Below are 22,684 nucleotides of genomic sequence, written 5' to 3'. Positions count from 1 at the left end.
GCAGTGCAGCTAAGCCCATGCACCACAGCGAATGAACCTGTGCTCTAGAGCCTGGGAGCAGAACTGCCGAGCCCGCATGCCGAGACTGTCGAAGCCCACCCGTTCTAAAGCCTGTGTTCCCCAACAAGAGAAGTAACTGCAATAAGCCCATGCACTGCAGCTAGAGAAAAGCCTGTGCAGCAATGAAGACCCAGCACAGCCAAAAATAAATAAAAGTATTAAAAAAGTATAATATAAAGCATATATTAATTTATATTTAAAATTATTGAATCAGGTTTTATGCTCCTTGTTCATAATTTTTCTTTCAAATATTTGAGATATTTTATGAATTCCAAAGTACAAAATATCACCAGTATATTAGTCCTCTATAATTTTTAAAGACTTCAAAGCAAACCTGAGCAGAGTTGGTTGTGATCTTATAAAAGGGAGTTACCCCAATTCCCTAATACACAGCTGGAAAATGAATCTTCACATGGCTGTGGCGAGGACTGGTTGTAATTATAGGGAAAAACTACTGAGCGTATAACATGAGCTCTCAATGATTGTTTTCCCATCTCTGCTTTCACCCTGTAAATTTGCTAATGAGCCTCTAGATATTGTCATATATTCCTGCAAAATTTTACTGGCTTAGATCTAGAGACTTTTCCCCCTCACTTGTGTATCTATCCATGATGGTTATTTCTGGTCAATATGGAGTGTTTGCTCCACATAGTCATTCAAATCTGAACAACTGACAGAGGCTCTGTGATCTTCATAAGACTTCTAAGGTTACCTTGGGCATCAATTTCCAGCTGACAGAAGAGAGAAAGGAGAAAAAAGAAGGTACAGTTACTTAACTGCCTAAGCCCAGAAATGGTACATAATTTCTGTTTACATTCCCTGAGTGAAAACTAGTCATATGGCTTCACCTAGGTGTAAGGTGTAAACAGGTCCACTGTGTCCGTTGAAATATTGCTGACATGGAGAGAAGAAGGTAAATGGCATTGAGTTTGTTGTAGAGCTGGGAGGAAAGGCTACAAGAGGAGTCATCGATGTTTTACAGCAGGAGTTGTTCTATAGGCAAGACTGCTGAGCCTGATGCAGAGTCACTGGGAGCACATTGGAGATAAGCCTCCTGCCTCACCAACAACATTAATTACCACATGTAGTGTAATGCGATTAGTATCACCACCCCAATAGCACGGGAAGAATGCTCTGTTAGATCAATGGTTAATTTCTTCTCAAGCAAACAAAGACTTTGATGGAATTTCACTTTCAGTTGCTATTATCCACTTCTTGATTTAGAGAGAGAATGGGACTCAAGAATCATCCCATTCTCTGTAGTGTTTAGTTCTTACTTTAGGGAGCTTGATTATTCAAATAGCAAAAGGACCTTGGTTTCCCCATAATAGAATCTCACAATGTGAAATCCCAAGGATGGTCCTTTACAGCTTGATAGACATATTGTGCTAGAGCTGCAGTTAGGTGAAATGTCAGAGTCTCATTTAACTAGAAATAAAAACCTTTGAAAAAGTTCTGAGTGCCACTCCCTGTGCCCAAACAGATCCAGAACATGGTTTCAGCTGTTGTGCGTAAAAGACACAGGGAGAGGGAAACCAAAGGCACAGGGGCCAGCAGAGTGCAAAAACTATTTCCAGAAGTTCCTTGGGAGGGTCTGGAGTAAAGTTAAGGAAACGTAAGAGAATCAAAGGGTGTATCAATAAGAAAAAAAGTCATAGAATTGAAAAAAGAATTGAGTTGGTGGTAACTAGTTGGTCAGAATTTAGAGAAGCCCATTCAAAAAGTGCCAGCTAAGTCATTGTGGAAAAGGTCACATTTTTAGCTGGTATCAGCTCTGTGCTGTGCTGCCTACTTGGAGAAGGCTGGAAAAATGTTTCTTACAACAGGCCATTAGACAAGGATGTCAAGGTTAGTACATCTAATAGTGCCTCATTCCTTTCCAACAAGGAAGTAATTGAGTCTTTGTAGGTAGCTACAGAAAACGTATCCATTTGGAAGAACCTCACCAACTTTTACAATGTTATCCCCATTTGTTGTCTGTGTCTGCCTGCCTGCCTCCCTCTGTCTGTCTTCCTCTCTCTTTCTTCCTCTCTTAATCTGTCTCCATGAGGTGGAAAGATCAAGAAAACTCCTGAAAAATATGTAATATCTTTGAGGGGAGCCTCTGATACATTTAAGCCTGATCCTGCCAATAATGATTGAAGAAAAACAAAGCAAAAAGGGCCTCCTTTACCAGGCCTTTCTTCACTAAACCTTGATGTTCAGAAGCATAAAACTTGATTTGGCTTTTCATACTTTCTGTGAGTTTTACACTTTAGCTCATAAGTTTCACATTCCATTCTTGGTAGCATTCTCAAAAGAAAAATAAGGGTGACGGCCCTCAATGCTCTGTCGTTAGTACTCTTCTCAGATGGAATTGGCTGCTTTGTGACCATCAGCATTCCAGTGTAGCTCAAGGTGGCTAGTGATGCTAATCACCTCCTAAGGGTGTGAGGTCAGAAAGTAAGAGTGTTTTACTTACATGGCACAAAGTATAGATTATTTTTACTTTCTAAAGCAGACTGCGACCCTCAACCTTGTAATATTTACAAGATGGTATAAACTGTCTCTCCACTCCTGACATTATCACCCTTGATAAATATAAGCTTGTATAATTGGCTGTTATGGCTTCTGCCTTTTCTCTTTTGCTGTAATCAGGGCTGGGTGACAGGGGATCAGAAGAAGGAGCTGTAATTCATGAGTCCTCAACACACCGAGGTCATGGCTTGTGGGTCAGTGGCCAGCAGGCCAAATGAAAACATCAGGGGGCTCTTGGGGCTGAGAACCAGAAAGCCAGACTGATAAGGGTGGGTCAGTGGGCGTCACCAGAGACGTAAGACAGGAGGCTGGAGGCTGGAGAATGGAGCCGTTGGGAACAGCAGCTGAGCAGTCTGTGCTTTACACAAAGCCACTTGCCGGCTGGGGCTGGAACATGGCTCTTGTGCTTGCCAAGCTTTTCACTTTGGTGCAGGACCTAGTCTTCCAGAAAAAAGCACCCATGGATCACCAAACTGGGACTGTGGGGCTGCTTTTATCCAGAGGGAATGTCTTTCTCCTTTCTGCAGAAGCCAAGAATAGAGCGATGACTTTGCCAGAGAATCTTCTTATTATACTTTCAGGCACTCTTTTTTCCTACAATAAAGCTTTGGAACTTATTTATTTTGTATAACTGTCTGACACCTCCCATTTACACCTTCCTCAGCCCCTGACAAGTACCATTCTACTCCCTGCCTCTGTGTATTTGACTTTTAGATTCTGTGTATAAAGAAGATCATACAGTATTTGTCTTTCTCTGACTTATTTCTTGTGGCACAGTGTCCTCCCAGTCCATCCATCCATCATCATCTGAAGTCGCTCAGTCATGTCCGACGCTTTGCGACCCTGTGGACTATAGCCTACCAGGCTCCTCCGTCCATGGGATTCTCCAGGCAAGAGTACTGGAGTGGGTTACCATTTCCTTCCATGTTGTCACAAATAACAGGATTTCATTCTTCTTTAAAGTTGAATAATGCTACATTGTACGAAACAGTGCGTGACAGTGCTAATCATCAGGGAAATGCAGTTCTAAACCACAGTGAGTTATCACCTCACACTTGTTAGGATGGCTATCATAAAAAATAGGAGAACAGATATTGGTGAGGATATAGAGAAAAGAGAACCCTTGTGCACTGTTAGTGGGAGTATATATTTGTGCAGCCAGTGTGGAAAAGAGTATGAAGGATTCTCAAAAAATTTAAACAGAAGTACCATTTTATATAACGATCTCACTTCTGGGTAGATATCAAAAGAAATGGATATCTGAATCTCAAAGAGTTATCTGTACCACCATGTTCCTTGTAGCATTATTCACAGTAGTCAAGACATGCAAACAACCTAAATTTCCATCCATGGATGGATAAAGAAAATGAGACCATCTCTTTAGCATGAGGTTAAATAAGTGGTCATTCGAGAAGTTAAATGATAAGGTGAGATTAGGCAATGCCAAATATTACTAATGTACTAATATCTAGGAAAGGTAAACTCTAAAGCAGTTTCTGCTTCAGCCTTTGGAATTCTCTATGGCTTTCAACAGTCAGTCTCAGAGATCTTGGTCTAAGCCTCGTCTGTGGTGAGAGACTATTGAAAATCCCCAGTGAGGTGAGAGGAGCAACAGCAGTCCCTTGTGATTCCTCTCTAGGAATCTCTAGAGGATTATAAAACCTACAGAGGAAGGTATCTTTATACCTTCACTCCATAAACACTTATTTGATTCCAGGTTATATATATTTTTTTCTTAGATAGACTAATATAGGAGAACTCAGATCCAGAAATCAGTTTGGGAAACCAGGGTGGGGAGGGGTGGGGTTAGGGGAAAGAAGATTTGTGTGAGATTTTGGGACAGACCAGAAAGTAAACTTAGAACTCTCAAAATGCCCTGAAATATCTGGAAGCAGTAGAGAAGCCCTTCAGGGAGGGATAAGGCAATGAAAATGCTGGAGATCTGAGGCTAGTTACTATTTTGCCACAAGCTTCTGGAACAAAGGAGCACAGTTGATCAGTTCCACTGAGAGTTTTCTCCAGAATTCTGTGGGATAATTCAGTCCTAGTTACTTTTCATATTATGTCTATGTATAAGATGAGAAATGACCATATTCTTCCTAGAATTCTTATGACTGTCAAAGGCAAGGGTAAGGAAATAGATCTTTCCCAGTTCTGTTACTTCTTCATTATATCCAGCCACACATCTTCCTTTCCACCAATGACACCCATATACACACCAAAACACTAATTAGGGCAAAGACACAGCACTTCTTCTACATATGACATTCTTGTGAATGTCCTTGTCTAGACTCCGTTGATCTCATGTCTGACCACAGAAACCTCTAAATCATACAACATCCAACTCTTAGTTCTCCATCCCTTCGTCCCATCCAACTGCCACAACCAGAGTAGACCACAAAGCATGTTTATGCCACACCCTCCATTTATTTTTCTTTTGACTTTTTGTTGCATAGGAGATCTCACTCTCTCTTAGCACTTTGGCTCTCACTTAAGTAATTTCCTTTTAGTTGCCAATATTTAAGTTAGTATTTTCCCATTCATGCAAGTGTCCATCTCTCTTGCAACTCATCTTTTGGTTTGTTCTTGTACACTGTATCAGAATCAGACTTCTCCATTCTTCCTTTCAGGTGCAATGGCTAGGAAATTGTCTTCTGTTCACTTAGCTGCACCTAAGATCATCACAAGGGATTCAGGTAACCCTCACTTGAATACAACTATTAATCATATGTGAGTACTTAGTCACCCAGTCATGTCCAATTCTTTGCGACCCCTGCCAGACTCCTCTGTCTATGGGATTATCCAGGCAAGAATACTGTAGTGGGTATCCATTCCCTTCTCTGAGGATCTTCCTGATGCAGGATTGAACCCAGGTCTCCTGCATTGCATTTGGATTCTTTACCATCTGCGCCACCAAGGAAGCCCCTAATTATTGATCATCCAACACCAATATTCATATAAACTATGGGATTGTCTGGGGTACCAAATTTTGAAATTAGAAGAGGAAGTAGATTCTGAATTCAGCAGCTACCTTGTATTATGACTGGCATGCTTTTGTTTTGGCAGTTAAATCACTGCCAGGACCAGGGATGGGAACAATCAGAGATTGTACAGTAACTATTCTGTTCATTAATAAAGACCCCTTAATAGAAATCTGCATATGAAGAACCCTTGCATGAAGCAGAAAAATCACCTTGCACTGGTCCTCATATTATTCTTTTTACTGTTTTGTCTTTACTTGTATGCTGTTTTGCTGCTTATTTTTCCTATTCTTTCCTAATTTCTCCTTGTTCACTTTATGTCTCCACTCGATTGTTAGTAATTTAAGGGTGGCAGCTGCCTAGTATAAACTCCATAACACCTAATATGAAGACAGATATTTTTTGTGTATAGAATTGTCACTGGTGATGACATACATCCTTACAATGTCAGAAAATGTGACATTTCATTAGGGAGTGATAAGTTTAGATGACCTGAATTGTTATCACAATTGTTAGTCCATAAACAGCTATCCTTATCTCATAGCTGTTTCCCAGATAACATTATAACATTATAGGATTTGCTTAATTAGAATTACCTTTTTTTTTCCTTTTGCTGTTCTGAATATCAAAATGACTTTTATGTTCCTACAAAACAAATAATTCACCATAGCTTAAAATCAAGATGTGCATTAATTTGTACATGAAAGATAATCCCTTGATTGAGAAAGGCTAATTGGGGTTAGCTTCTGTCAGTACAGACTCAGGAAATAGCTTTGATAGATTTTAGCGTATGGATAAATCCCTTCTCCAAAATTCCCATGATGAAGAATATCTTTCAGCTGAATATTTTTTAAAGAATTTGATGCATAAAGAAAAAATCTTATCAGGCACAAAATGTTTGTCCATTTCCTCTTGATATGGATAATGAATTCCTTATCCTATTAACAGAGGCTGGACTCATGTATACCAAAGAGCTGGGGTTCCAACTTGTTTTTTTTTTTTTTTTTTCTTTCTTTTTTCCTGTTGATTTCACTTTGGTTTTTAAGACTAACCAAAACAAGTTTAAATTGCTTCCTTACTGCAAACATCATCTGTTGCCTCACCTATTCTTAAAGCATTGCTCATGAATAAAACTCATTAAATAATAAGCTCTAATACTGAGTCCCTTCACAGAAATTATTTTTAAAATCTATTTACTTTCACCCTTGCAAATAATATGATTTGTTTGTGGAAGAGCCTGATGGCTATTTCTTCTGGAAAACAAATGACCTAATTAGCTTGATGTTGAATATTTAGTTTGTGAAAGACCTTTAGGTTGGACACACCTGTGACTTGGAAATGTAAGGCTGTAAGGCTCTCCATGCATTTTATTATTTTTATTTATTTTTCTGTATGTGTTCGGCAATGTTCAAGGCTTTAGAGGCAATATTAGAGAAAAATAAAATATTATACATATAATGTGATTGGGGGGAGCACACATATTACATTAGGTCACAGCAATCGAGTACTACCTTGTGAGGCAGCCATTGTTTTCCTGGTTTTATTGAGAAATAGTTGACATACATCACTTTGTAAATTTAAGATATTCAGCATGATGTTTTGACTTAATGCATATTGTGAAATCATTATCACAGTGGGTTTAGCATCCATCTTCTCACATGGATTTAATATGAAGAAATGAAAGAAGAAAAGAATAAGGGTATTTTTTAAATTTTTTGCCTTACGATGAGAAGAACTCTAAGGAGTTACTCTCTTAACAACCTTCCTGTATGTCATACAACAGCATTTGCTGTAGTCATCATGTTGTACATGATATACTTAATACTTCCTTATTTTATAACTGGAAGTTTGTTCCTTTTCACCACCTTACTCCAGTTTCTCCTGCCTCCGCCCCTACCTCTGTTAGCCACAAGTCTGTTCTTTTTTTATATGAGGTTTTATATTTATTTATTTTTTGGTTGTTGCTGTTGCAGTAAGATTCCACATGCAAGTGAGAGAAATGGAGTGGTAAGAGTCAGAACTAGAATGAAGACAGAAGGATTTTAAAGGAAGGGATGAATTGTTTTCAAAGTAGTCAAACCAAATTGTTGAGAACTACAGACAAGACGTATTGATGAGAAGATGAAGGAAGACGTCAAAAGTAACTTTTAGATTTAAGGAATGAACAGTTAGTGTAATACAGCCAGAATGATCAAATAAATTTGGAGGGTTTGTAAAAGTTCAATTTGAGGTAACAGAGGGGGACGTAGCTGAGTGAAAATATATAGTAGAAACTAGAATATGTGAGACTAACTGTAGAAATAAATCAGAGCTGGAGCTTTAGTTTCGAGGGTCCTCCATGGGCATTAGTTGTTTTTTTTTTTCCCCACATTTATTTCTCTCTTTCCCTCATTTTGTTGTGTTTTGATTCAAAGAAATATTTAATTAAAGGAAAAATACTAAATTTAGGGGTCCTTGTTTGATGGGCTGGCTGATTGATTAGTTGATTGGTTGATTGACTGCTTGGTTCATTCATTCCTTCATGGGAGCTTCATGAATAAGGAAATATATTGGTTTAAGGACAGTCAATGAGACATGATTCTGATTCTGCCTTTGAGGAACTTTTCATTTAGTGGATTGGGAGTATTTTGTATATCAATTGCTGTCTAACAAACTACCCAAAGCTTAGTTGCTTAGCTAGTAGTCATCATTTATTTGTTATGATTCTGTAATTTGTGTAGGGCTTAATGGGGAAATTTGTCTCTATTCCATTTACTTAGGCTGGAATATCCAAGTTGACTTTTTCATTCACAAACATGTTGCCTTAACTGCAATGGCTGGGGCATAAGGTGATACTTGAACTGAATTTTGAAGGACCAATACAAAGGACAAGGGGAGAGAGGACAAAGAAACATTTTTTTAAAGAAGAAATTATATATGGAAAACTGAGAAATAGTATACAATATAATGCATTCAGGGAACTTCATTTAGATCAATGGCATGAAGGACCCAGAAGAAGGGTGCCAGAAATAAAGAGTATGTGGTTAATTGTGAGAACTGAGGCTGCAGAAGTAAGCAGGGATAGATCAGAGGGGGTCATGTTTGTTGTACCAGAAAGAATCCAAAGCAGAGGGTGTTGATGATGTCAGTTATTTAGGGTCTACTAAGGAGGAGGGGTTTATAGGAAATCAGAAAGAGGAGACAGAGGTAGGAAGCAGAACTAAGAGAGAGGGTTATCACAGAAATTAAAGAAGGAGAGAGTTTTCAGAAGAACAACATGATCAACAAGATCAAATGCTCTCAAGAGGCTCAAGGAGATGAGGAATGAGAAGTGTCCATTAGATATAGCAATGAGAACTTGTGGCCGATGACCTCAGTAAGACCACTTTTAGTAGAAGCAGAGGCCAAATTATGACAGATTGAGCACTTAACAGGAAGTAAGGAAATGAGAAGGAGAACAGTAGCTAGAGGGAGATGGGGATGGAAAGAATTGTTTGTTTAAGATAGGAGAGGCCTTGGTGTACTATGACAAGTAACTGGTAGACAATAAACAGTATATTTATTGAGGGCTTATTAATAAGCCCTTCCTGGATGAAGACATGAAAGCTCAGAGAAATTAAGCAACTTGTTCTGGGTCACACAGCTAGGAAGGGAAGGAGCAGGGATTTGAACCTAGGTCCCACTTCCCAGAACTCATACTCTTAACCATTGTGCTCTTAACCACTATATAAGATCCTGCTGCTGACGACAGTGGTAGTGATAATGGTGATGGTAAGGCAAGGATTCTTCCTTTGAAGGGGAAAAAATTAATGAAATAGATATTGTGTATATGAAACTTACAATTATTGGTGCCTTGATTTTTTTGCAATTGAAATAGTAGCTTTGTAACGGTAATGATTCATGATCTACATCACAAGTCAGCTAAAAATAAAATAGGTAAGATAGCTTTAAAAAGATGTGAAGTATTTGCAGGCATAAAATTCTAAATCTGTGTTTTAAGTCATTTTACAGGTTCTAAATAAAGTTAATTATAAATTGCACTTAGGATGTGTAAGCCTTTCTACCTAGATGTGCTGTGCCACCTTTATGCTTGTGACGATGGATGTTAAAATTGACTACTTTTTAAATCAGCCATCTGTTTGTAGTCTGGAAGTAACACAGATGAAAAACAAGTGGGCTACTGTGGAGAAGAAACATATTTTTGTAGCTTTTTATTTAAGAAAAGGGTGAATGTCTTATTTAAACACACTATCGTATTAAGCTTCAGCTTCTGGAAAACGCTTACAAGTGGTTTTTATGATATTTTGATAAACATTGCAGTAATATGTAAGTGGGCAAAACTGGCAAAAGGGAAAGGAAATTAATGATGTCTGGGAAGGAGCCAGCTGCATGATTACCTGTGTGGAGGGTCAGTTTTTAGGAAAGCATTCTTATTTCTCCTACCAATGTCTTCAGTTGTCAAATATTAAAATTTAGAAATATGTCCAAGACAAAATTGACCCATGGTAAAGACAGCAGCCAAGGTTATGAAAACATTAGAAAACAGTGAGTTATCCCACCTCTTCGTCACACCTGTGAGAAACTACAAAATGATGAAAATGCATATGCTGCCAGCTGGGCCATCTGTTCTAGCTAGTGCTGGCCTGGTCAGCGTTGAGAATGGAGACACCTGGCCAAGAGATTCACGTGTTGCAGGAAGTATAGTTGTGGTGTTTTTGCAGGTCATTCTCTTTGAGTCAAAATGAAACAAATGTTTTGGCATTAGAGAGCTGCATACAGTGCACCATCCTTCCAGTGGAATACGGAAGTATGGTTTAGTTCCCTGACTGTGGTGGCCAGTCCTATATCATATATCAGAATGTGAAAAGCATGAAAAACCAAGAGATGTTCTCCCTTCCCCCTCCTTACTAACCCAGTTATCTCTGCCTGACCTATAAAACAGAATAGGAAGGAATGATAGCAATCATATTAAAGGAAGCTAAGTGCTCTGCATGTATTAGCTGAAATGTCCTATTTAAAATTCTTTGGAAAAGATAATACATGTGAAAATTAAAGCTAGGAGTGTTTGAGTGACTTGCCCCAAATCAGACAGGCAATGAACTGAGCATAGATGCAGGGTGTGTCTAACTGTTGAGCTTAGTCTCTTAACCATAAAGTTATAGTCCTTTGTTTGTCTGAAGAGGATGTGGTTGATGATATTTTGCAAATGATTTGAAATTCAAGGTAGCTTAGACATGTCTGTTTTCCTTTGCCTTTCTTCCTTGCTGAGCGTTGGAGTCTCAGCCTAAACCTCACTTTATTAGTAAAAGCCTGAGTTATGGCTTGACTTGAGTCTAATGTTTGAAAATTGACCAATAAGAGTGTCAAACCCTGACCATCTACCCACTTATTGGGAAAGAGGTAATTAATGAAAAATCATCTGTAATCAGAAGCATATATTCTGATGGAGACAGACATTTGGACAGATTTTTTTTTTAATTAAGGTATAGTTGATGTACAATATTATATAAGTTGCAGGTGTAAAATATAGTGATTCACAATTTTAAAGGTTATACTTCATTTATAGTTATTATAAAGTTTTATAATATTTGGCTATATTTTTTAAAGGATATTGTGAATCTACCTTACTTGAAGATGGGAAAATAAGTTCAGTATTACTTCTTTATTGAATCCTAATAGTGAATCCCACTCCCATCCCTGGCACAAATAACTGTAGTTTTGATGATTTGTTAGAGCTAAAATTTTTGAAGCAGGAAATTTTTGCATTCCCATCAGTGTGCCAGATCCTGCAGTTAGAGGCGCTCCATTCATCCACCTCTAGGCTGCCCTTCCGGAGAGGGCAATGGCACCCCACTCCAGTACTCTTGCCTGGAAAATCCCATGGATGGAGGAGCCTGGTAGGCTGCGGTCCATGGGGTCACTAAGAGTTGGACACAACTGAACGACTTCACTTTCACTTTTCACTTCCATGCATTGGAGAAGGAAATGGCAACCCACTCCAGTGTTCTTGCCTGGAGAATCCCAGGGACAGGGGAGCCTGGTGGGCTGCCGTCTATGGGGTCACACAGAGTCTGACAGGACTGAAGTGACTTAGCAGCAGCAGCAGCAGCAAGCTGCCCTTCACACTAGTGGAAGTCTCTAGTGATTGCTATCTACTCTGGTCTTCAGAGTCAGCAGAGGCACCTCTGTCACATTACTGCATGAGTCATTTCTCGTGAATGGAACAGCTTCAAGGTGTGTATAGCTGGAAGTTGGGAGAAGAGGGGGGCGAACACCAACAATTGATAAATACTCAACAATTTGATAAATATTTACCCAAGTTGACATTAGAGATACAGTGTTGAATAAATCACAATTTTAACCTGGGAGTAAATTGACTGTGCAGAGTTGCAAAGGTCAGAGTAAGTACAAATGTTAAAGGAACACGTAAAAGGGGCAGAATTTCTCCTTAGCAAAGACATGAAAGCTGCTTAATTGTGTAAATGAAATTGAGGGATCCGGATGGAGGGGAATAGTTCAGAAAGTAGAACTAGGCTATGGCACAAGCTGATTCTGGAGACAGGGGAGAACATTATGGGTCATACTGGGGAGTCTGGACTCATTGATGTTGCATCAGGGAAGTCACATGACTAATTTCCATGTTAGAAGTATCACTCTGGGCACAGGATGTGGAGATTATTTTGAGAAGGGCAGGAGTGGAGGAGAGAAACTCTTGGCAGTAACCCAGGGTAGAAGTGATGGGGGCTAAGCCACAGTGATGATGGAGGACATGGAGAGAATGCATCTATAGGATATTTTAGAGAAATAGAATCCAGAGGTTGGGAAGCTGAAGCTGATGGTAAGTGATGGGTCAAAGCTAACACTAAGGTTTCTGACCTGGGTAGGAGGTGATGGTCTTCATTTTGACCATCAAGGATGATGAATTGAATCAGATGTGGTGGGATATTCAAATGAAAGTGTCCAAGATGAAATGATAACAAGCTCAGGGAATGCTTTTGGCTTGAGATAGAAACTAGAAATGAGCTATTTTCTGTAGGAATAGATGAGATTACTCTGGGGAGGGGGAAGGGAAAAGAGAAGGAGTAGATTAACTTCTGAGAAATACTGATATTTATGGGAGGGGTAAAAGCTTAATAATAGGAATTTGCAAAAGACCCTGGGAAGAGACAGGTGAGAGGTAGGAGAGACGAAGTGGTTGAGTGTCCCAGAGGCCAAAGGAAGAGAGCATTTCTAGAAGGAATGAGAAAGTCAGCAGGCCAAACTGGTGGAGAAGTCGAGTGAAGTAAAGCCTGAGAAAGGGTCCGTGAAATTTAGCAGCATAGAGATATCAGTGATCTTGAATTAGACTTTATATGTCTAGAAATTTCTCAAGTGCTAAGGCAGTAAGTAAAGGTAAATACTTTTCTGATTTTTTATTTTAAAGCCTGAATCATCATTTTTAATAACCAAGGAGTCTTTTAATAGCCAAAATTTTAGCATATGATTTGATTTTTTTTTGTATTCTGAATCATATTTTTTTCAGATAACATTAAGTATCACATGGTATGTTTCTGAAAAGAGTGTACTTTGTTAAACTTTTTAGATTGAGAGTAGTTCACCCAGTGAAAGTAAAATCAACCAGGCATCATGCTTTATCCTTTTAATGCTTAGCGTAATTATAATATGAAGTATTGCTGATGTCAAGAGAAGGTACAAAAGCATTAAAAGCTTAATAATAGTAATAGCCTATACTAAATAATATTTTGTATTTCTGTATATGTTTAAGCATGCATAAAAGCTTCTCTTTCTCTCTTAGTGGCTAAGTTGTGTCCGATTCTTGCAACCCCATGGACTGTAGCCTGTCAAGCTATGGGATTCTCCAGGCAAGAACACTGGAGTGGGTTGCCATTTCCTTCTCCAGAATAAAAGCTTATGATCTAATAAATATTTTTAGAAGAATAGGAGGTAACTGGGATTAGGGAAGATAGTCGTTTATAGTCTTTGTGTTCAGAGCTTTCAGCAATATGGTAAATCCTCAAATTAATTCTCCACATCTTTATCCTGTGTGGGCTTGCCCATGTATACAGTCTTTCACAGACAAATGTGTTTAGAAGATGAAGCAAACATATATTTAAAGGAATAAAAAAGATATATTCTGACATTTCATCTTAAGTTGAATCCCTAATGAAATGCCTTTCTTTCAACCTTTCTATGTAAGTTAATCCTAAAAAAAAAGTATCAGTAATGGCCAATTGTAAAAGAAAGTGAGAAATAGAAACTAGAATCAATACTCCCTTAGGAGTACATAATTAAACAAGAAATAGTTATAGTGCAACAAGAACATCATGATTACTGTGGGAATTCATGTTGTTATGTTGTCTTTAGAATACTTCTTCAAGAATACTTGCTAGAAAATGGCTTTTGTCTGATGGTGCATAGACTCTTGGGGGTTGCCTCTCACATGTACTTAAAATATGAATTATGACCTAAGTCTCTTGGATCTCTTCAGAATCATCTTACTCCAAGGAAATTTCATTTAGAAAGTCCCAAAGTACTTTCCAATCATCAATTATGAAAGACAGATTCAGGGTTTTGAGTTTTAACTGGTTGCAATTTTTGACATTTCTGGAAAAAAATTCTAAGTTCTTGTGTATATATATCTTTTTGCTGTAGTCCTTTAAGAAATAAGTTGTGGATTTATATCCACTTTGTAATTTTAACAAGGTATTATAAGTTTTACTACATTGCAATTAGTACCTAGCATTTTCCATGATAACACATTGAAACCCTATTAATTTTAGAACAAATCTGCATTTAATATTTGTACAATGTTTCTGAATGCTGTCTTCTAAGATATTTGAAATTTCTATTCAAAATATGTTCTTATATTGTTGTCAGAATGTCGATAATAAATGGTTAATTAACATTATATCTCATTGGTTTAATTTCTAATAGTGGTAAAAATCGATGCATTTTTTAGTATACACTCTTTTATTTAAAGCCTCTTGTTACTCCTCTATCTTGTGATATAGAAATGTTGAAATACACAAAAGAGAAAGCCAGACTATAAAGCTAAAGATCACCCTCCCTTCCAAAGAGGAACTGATATTGTTCTAGTGACATATTGGTTGGTAAAATGTTATTTTGCTCATCTATCCTTTTCTTCTCAATTCCAGTATATTCTTACTTCATACTTGATGCCTAAAATAAAAATATTTCCCACAAGATTTCTTTGTGACCTTTTACTATTGACAGCTTGATGGGGCAGCTCGCTCATGGCTGCCCCTCTAGTCCTTCACTCCATAGTCTGTATTATGTTAATACAGAGAAAGCCACTGAAACAGGGTGATCTTTCTTATTCTGAAGCCAAAAATCTGTGATTTTTTGGTTTGGAAATAAGTTTCTGTTGGTTCGGGATTGTGTGGTGCATGTATTCTGTATATTGTTCAAAACAGTTGATGTGCTAAGTAGCAAAAATATATTTGGTGATTATTAATTATTTATAATTTATAGCTTCCCACTTTTGAAAACAATTTAAGATTATTTGCAACATAAAAAGAATTACAAAATGGAGTTCACAAAGTGAAGTATGGGAAGAAATCATTTGAAAGATACAGAAGTAACCTCCTAGCTTAAGTTAATTACTATAGTTGAGCTCTCAGTTTAACTCTGAGGCATTCCACTTTAGCTTTAATGAAGTACTGGTACTGCACTAGTTAACCCATTGTAATCAGTCTTAAAATGGGACAAAATATATGTGGAAACTGTTTTGACTTTTACTGCATAACAGTCAGTGTAAAACAGAAGGTGAGCTTCACGATTGTCCTAGCTTTGAAATAGTAGAGGGTGTGTAGTGCTGGAGTACATTGAAGGACTGATCTAGCTAGAGTGAAGAGATCTTGTTAACACCTTGAAAACACTCTGGGCATCCAGGTGAGATACCAAAAAGGCCCGAAAGTCCATTCCTTAGGAGTCAAAACATGACCTAGAGCAAGACTTTCTCTAGAACACCAATTCTTGACAGAGATCCTTAAGGATTATAGAATATGCATGCTGACTTCTGCCAAGTTAGAGGAACATGGGAAATTCATTGAGAATTCTACATGTCTGTGCTAGTAACAAAGCTTTTATGAAACAAAGCTTACACAGTATAAGATGATCAGTGAGTCATTGAACTTCCTGCCAGAACAATAATCAAAACTCTTCAGCGGAAAATAAACTCTGTCATTTCAACAGAATTCAGAGTCTCTACATGGTATCATCATTGATGTAGATATGGCAATAGATTGGAAAATAGGACTTGCAGTTCAGGGGAAAAGAAAAAGTAGTCAATAGAAATAAATCCTGAGATTGCCCAGCTGTTGAATTTAACACAGAGTTGAAAGCAGTTATTATAAAAGTGTACAAAGAAGTAATGGAAAATAGGTTCAAAGCATTAAATAAAAGCATAGTAAAAAAAAAAAAGCATAGTGAGTTTAACATAGAATCTTAACAGAGAAGTATAAATTGTAATAAAATAACCAAATGGAAATTCTGAAACTAAAAAATACAACTGAAATGAAAAATTCATTGGTTCAGCTTAACAGCATACTAGATGAGCAGAAGAAAGAGTCAGTGAATTTGAAGACAAAATTAGAAATTAGCAATTGGCACATCAAACAGGACAAAGTTTAAAGGAAAACTTCAGAGACCTGTGGACCAATGTTCTAAAATATAAATAATAGAATTTCCAGAAGGAGAAGAGAGTGAGAGTTGGGCATAAAAATCTTTGAAGATATCATGGCCAAACGTTCCCCAAATTTGGTGAAAAACATTTAAAATTAAATTTAAATTCTGAATACTTAGCTAAATGCAAACAAATTCATATGTAACCACACTGGTCAAACAACTAAAAATCAAGGGTGAAAAGAAAACCTTTAAAGTAGCCAGAGAAAAAATGATACCTTAAACATAAGTAAGAGTAACTATATTCTTTTTGTTAGGAATAGTGGAAGCCAGGAGACTTGAATGGCATTATTAAAGTGAAGACAGAAATAAAAAGAAACCTGTCAGCCCAGGCTTCTATATCTAATGTATATATCCTCAAAATAAAATTTGAAAAAATATTCTCATGTAAGCATCAGCTGAACTAATTCACTGTCATCAGATCTGCACCATGGGAGATTCTAAAAGACATTGTTCTAGTTAATAGGAAATAATAGTAGTGGAAACCTGGATCTGTATGAAATAAAGAAGGTATAAAGAACATGGAATATGATGTAACAGTGAGTGAATATAAAATATGGTGGTTTTCTTTTCTTTATAATATCCTAAAATAAAAGAAGAAAAACTAATTACATTAAAATGTGAGATTTTAAATGCTTATTTACTATACCACTTCACACTTAACCCTTTACACATCCTTTTTCACATTTTTTACTTTTTCACATCTTTCAACTTCACATTCCACACCTTACAAAATTTGTAAGGTTATTAGCGAAGTTGCTCAGTCATGTCCGACTGTGGCCCCATGGACTGTAGCCTAACAGGCTCCTCCGTTCATGGGATTTTCCAGGCAAGAGTACTAGAGTGGGTTGCCATTATTACTTGCCCCCACACAAAAGGGACAAATGAAAGAGTGATAGACGTAACCATAATGATAATTACATTAAATATAAATCAATTAAACACTTTAATTAAAAGGCAGAGATTGTTAAACTGGATATAAAAATTGAGAGCCCCATTTATCCTGTTGTAAAGAGATGCAGTTTAAACAGAAAAATATAATCAGATTGAAAGAAAAGGATGGACAAAATAAATACATGGCAAATAGCATGTATAAAAAGCTAGTATGGTTATATTAATACTAATATGAGACAAAATATCAAGATAAAGAGTGCCATAAAAGGTAAACAGGAATATTTAATGAGAATAAAAGGTACAATTCAGTAAGAAGTTGTACTGATCTTAAATATGTGTGTGTATGTGTGTATATATATGTAAAATTAAATAGAGTCTCAAAATTCATAAAGCAAAACTGAAAAAACTAAGGGAAAAATAATCAAATCCAAAATCATAATGGAGTTTTAAGTATAAGTCTGAGTTCCATAACATACAAGGCAAAAAAGGGAAATAGTTGTTATCTAGTTCTGTCTGGTTAGTGGAGGGTAACCTGGATGAACAGAATTTCTCTAGCACTGAATTCTAAGAGGGATTCATGATTTATATACTTAAAGACACTTTCTTATGGATTAAGTTTCTGAAATGATAGAGCGTCTTCAAATGGAATTCCTTGATTTGCATTTTTTTGTAAAAGAAAATTTAATAAAATACATGTAATTTCTGTGTGGAAATAGACTTAGAGAACATTATTTTGCTTTTTAAGTTTATTTATTTTAACACAAAAATAGGATTTAGAGCAGCTAAAAATATTAGCATGGCCCTCAGAAACTTTCTTTAAATTCAGGTGGTTTAGTATAGCATTTAAGTTGGTCAGTATGAGGCTGAATTTGCAAACTGGTTTCTGATATCCTATTTTCTAATTTAAAAGAGATCTGTGTGTTTTAGGTTCTAGAGATGCAGGTGGCATTTCATTATGAAAATTCAGGCACTCTGTTTGTGTTTGTGTCCATATGGAGCACCATGCCACTTGTGCATGGAGGTGGCCTTAGGGATGCCTTTGGGTAGGGCCAAATTCTTTTTTCTTAAAATAGTGCTTTGAGTTTTGTCAAGCACTTGGACAGAGCAGGAGGGCACTTGGCGCCAGAAGGAAAAAAAGCATTGAAAAGGGAGGTAGAAGAACACAGTGGATGAATTTGGCTGACTTCACAGCGTTGCCTGGGGTCTGCTCTGGTTTGGAATATGAATTAGGCAGTTTGTGATTGGTACACTTTATTTTGTCACACAAAGAAAATTGGTAGATTTTTTCCCCTCTTGCTATTCTGTAAAAGGAAATCAGTAGTATATTTGCTTGCATAGTTACTAAACACTATAGCCTCCCATAGTCAAGAGGAGATTAAATTTCAAGATGACCTAGAGGAAAATATGCCAAATCAGGAGCAAGATCAAAGATTTTGTTTTTAAGGTAGCATATTCAAAGGTAAGAGTTCTGAGCCAATAATTAACTTAGATATTTCAGTTGAAATACTGATTTTTCTCCTAGGAAATACTTTTAGATATTCTCTTTTAAATTGTATTATTTTTTATTTAAGTATGACAGTTGCATAGAAAGCTCAGCAACTTTGATCCAGTACATTTTAAATGGTTTGTAATATATATTCCAGAACAAAAAAAGTAGCATAAAATCTTCTATGACTTTATATTTTCATCCCCAAAGGACGTATAAAAAACCCGTAGGTGAGGGGCTTTTTTTTCCAGTAAGACAATATAATGAACTAATCTTTCTCTCAAGGGTTGACATTTTGGGATACTATTATCAAACTGGGAAATATAAATGGTCTGGTTTATTGAGTTTCTCTTCTAAATGAAGGTACTTCCTCATGCACACTGTATAATAAGAGTACATAAATTATGTTTATTTTGTGACAAGATCCACACAGAAATGTTTAAATTGCTTCAAGTAAATATTAACTGTCACTTATTTAGCCATTGCAGGACTTATGTAATATTTAACATCTATTCAGGTATAGTTGTGTGGTTAAAGCAGTCTAATTTCAGTGTTATCAGTTCTCATTTTTGGTTGAGGTTACTTACAGCTCTATTTTGTGTATCATCTTATTTTGTTTAATAGGTGAAATTTGTTGACATATTAAGCTAGTAATCAGGAAAGGCTAATTCCTTTTCTAATTAATGAACAAAGAACCACCTAGTTTTATGTCCCTAAAGTGTGCATCATTTCATGGCAAATAGATGGGGAAACAGTGGAAACAGTGACAGAATTTGTTTTTCTGGGCTCCAAAATCACTGCACATGGTGACTGAAGCCATAAAATTAAAAGATGCTTACTTCTTGGAAGAAAAGTTATGACCAACCTAGACAGCATATTAAAAAGAAGAAACATTAGTTTACAACAAAGGTCCATCTAGTCAAAGCTATGGTTTTTCCAGTGGTCATGTATGGATGTGAGAGTTGGACTATAAAGAAAACTGAGTGCCAAAGAATTGATGCTTTTGAACTGTGGTGTTGGAGAATACTCTTGAGAATCCCCTGGACTGCGAGGAGATCCAACCAGTCCATCCTAGAGGAAGTCAGTCCTGAATATTCATTGGAAGGACTGATGCTGAAGTGGAAACTCCACTTTGGCCACCTACTGATAAGAACTGACTCATTGGAAAAGACCCAGATGTTGGGAAAGATTGAAGGTGGGAGGAGAAGGGGATGACAGAGGATGAGATGGTTAGATGGCATCACCAACTCAGTGGACATGAGTTTGAGTAAACTCCAGGAGTTGGTGATGGACAGGGAGACCTGGTGTGCTGCGGTTCATGGGGTTGCAAAGAGTCAGACACGACACGACTGAGCGAATGAACTGAACTGAACTGAAAGTGTGCATGTGTCCAAGGGATGGGGAAGGCTATGTATATGTCATAGGGGGCATAGAAGATGATCCATTGCATGATGTGAAAAAAAGTATTAGAACTTCTCTTTTTATAATATTCATTTTAACATTGTCCTATCCTACAATTTCTAATTTTGAGTGTATTTTGTAATGTGTATAATATAATAGTGCAATAATATTTCATTGTTGGTGGTTCATATCCCTACTTATTGAGCTTTATTATTTGAATAGTGGATGGCTGAGTTCTTAAAGCACTTCTTTTACCTCTCTATATTTGACCTGTTTTAACTCCCCAACTCCTTAAACCTGTTGGACATTTTTGTTATTCAGTAAATATTTATATGAACTGTGGTTCTCCTTAAGTAAATCCTTGTATGTGTGTGTTTGTGTGTGTGTGTGTGTGTGCGTGCACATGCTCATTTGTGTCTGACTCTTTGTGACCCCATGGACCGGGGAGCCCACCAGACTCCTCTGTCCATGGGATTTCCCAATGGATTGGGTTACCATTTCCTCCTCCAGGGGATCTACCCGACCCAGGAATAGGAAACCTGTGTCTCCTGTATCTCCTGAATTGGCAGGCAGATTCTTTACCACTGAGTCACCTGGGAAGCCAAGTAAATCCTTCCATTCCACAATTGGAGGATAGAAAGGAGCCTGTTATTTGTTTTCCTGCCTGTCTGAATCGAATAGGGTGTCTGTTTTTAACCATTCTTGAGACCATCCGCTCCTTGCCTCCAGTCTGCTGGAAGACAGCATCCTGGACACTTAAAGCTGCCCTAGACTTGGGTTTTTGTTCCTTCTTAACTGTATGTTTTACTACTGCTGACCTTTTTGCCTCTCAGCCATAACCCCTTCATCCTTGGTCCCTTAACTGGGAATCATCACACGTTTGATTTTAGATGAAGAGTTTGTAGGGGAAAATTTTAATTCTCTGTATCAGTAGAAATGTAGTGAAAACTATCATGTTTCATGATCCTTAAATTAGAGAGCCTGAAAGGTGTAAACATTAAAAGAGGAATGGGAAAAAAATAAGAGAAAGGGTATGGGCATGACAGAGAGAGACAGGACAACCTGGGGGAGGAGAGAGAGGTAGAGATGAGGTACATAGATAGAAAGATAGGTGGATGGAAAAATAGATAAAGGCATAGAGAAGACCAGTTCCATGATATGATGATCTAAACTAACTAAAATTAATTTCCAGTTATCACTGCCTTTATCTTCCTGAAGACTATATATCAGCTGTAATCACACAAACATAGTTAGTGCTGCAGTATTTCAGGCTCACTGACAGCCAAGCGACATTCAGATCCATACACCAAATATCACCATTCTGTACTACCCAAAAAATCTTAGCTTTTCCTTCTTTAGTGAGGAAATTTGTGCTTGTTATATTTTATTCTGTTCTTGGGTTTCCTATATCTTGGCCTTATCCAAGAGAGGTTACCGTTATAACCAGAGGAAGCTGAACCTGAGGGGCAGCCAACTGAATTAATTTATAAGTCCCTTACTGGCAAACTCTGATTTTATTTTTGCATTTGTGATATTGTGATTTATAATATGAAATACATATTTGGTCTTGACGTATTTTCTGAAACAGAGCTCCTAAAACCCTTGGAATTCCCTGCAATAAAAATCGTAAACATGTTTTTTCTTATGTCAATGAGGTGATTTTTAGAAAGGTCTTAGCTGACAGGTGGCACTAATGGTAAAGAACCTGCCTGCCAGTGCAGGAGACATGAGACTTGGGTTTGATACCTGGGTCAGGAAGATCCCCTGGAGAAGGCAATGGCAACCCATTCCAGTATTCTTGCCTGTAGAGTCCTATGGACAGAGGAGCCTGGTGGGCTATAGTCCATAGAGTCGCAAAGAGTTGGACACGACTGAAGTGACATAGCACGCAGGTAACCTAAGGATGGGGCTGTTTGCCTGTGGTGGTGATCACGTGATTAGAGGATTGGCACTTTGAATAAACCTTTCCACCCCTTCTGCCTTCCAAGAGAGGAGAGGAGCTAGAGGTTGAATGATCAGAAATGGCAGAAATGACCTATCAGTTGTGACTGTAATGAAGTCTTTGTAAAAACCCAAAAGAACAGGGCTCAGAGAGCTTCAGTGGAATGTGGCACATCTGGAGAGGGCATGGAAGCTCTGTACCCCTTCCCCACACCTCACCCAATGCATCTCTTCCATCTGGTTGTTCTTGAGTTATATAATTTTTACAATAAACCAGTGACTTAGTAACATGTTTCTCTGAGTTTTGTGAACCGCTCTGGCAAATAAATCAAACCTGAGGAGGGGGGCCTTGGTAACCTCTGATTTGTAGCCAGTACCTGAGAAGTCTAGACAAGAACCTGAACTTGTGACTGGTGTCTGAAATCCAGGGAGGGGTTCATGGAACCTCCAGTCTGTAGCTGATTGGTCCAGAAGCAGAGGTGGGTTTGTGACTGGCAATCAGAAGTCAGGGCAGAGTGAGGGCATTCTTCGTGGAACTGACCCTTAACCTGTAAGATCTGATGCTATCTCCAGGTAGATAGTGTCAAAATTGAGTTGAATTGTAGGACACCTAGAGAATTGCTTGGATGTGTGAGAAATTGACAAGAGAATTACATAATTATCTGTATTTGTGCAACCAGGTAATGAAGTTAATTTGCTTAATTTTGCTTTCAGTTATTAG

General features: G+C 37.6%; 1 protein-coding gene across 4 annotated transcripts in view; it reads left to right on the top strand.

Annotated features, from left to right (window-relative positions):
• RELN (reelin) overlaps nt 1-22,684 on the top strand; it is a 527,544-nt gene that overhangs the window by 106,373 nt on the left and 398,487 nt on the right. For 2 of the 4 annotated variants that reach the window (XM_043872739.1, XM_043872738.1), the window contains exon 3: nt 5,208-5,273. The exons of the other annotated variants lie outside the window; for them this stretch is intronic. In XM_043872739.1, the coding sequence (XP_043728674.1) occupies nt 5,208-5,273 (66 nt within the window). The remainder of the gene's footprint in view (nt 1-5,207; nt 5,274-22,684) is intronic. 4 annotated transcript variants of the gene reach the window in all.

The sequence above is a fragment of the Cervus elaphus genome, chromosome 18, assembly GCF_910594005.1.
Source record: "Cervus elaphus chromosome 18, mCerEla1.1, whole genome shotgun sequence".
Lineage (NCBI taxonomy): Eukaryota > Metazoa > Chordata > Mammalia > Artiodactyla > Cervidae > Cervus > Cervus elaphus.
This window is presented reverse-complemented; position numbering and strand designations above follow the sequence as displayed.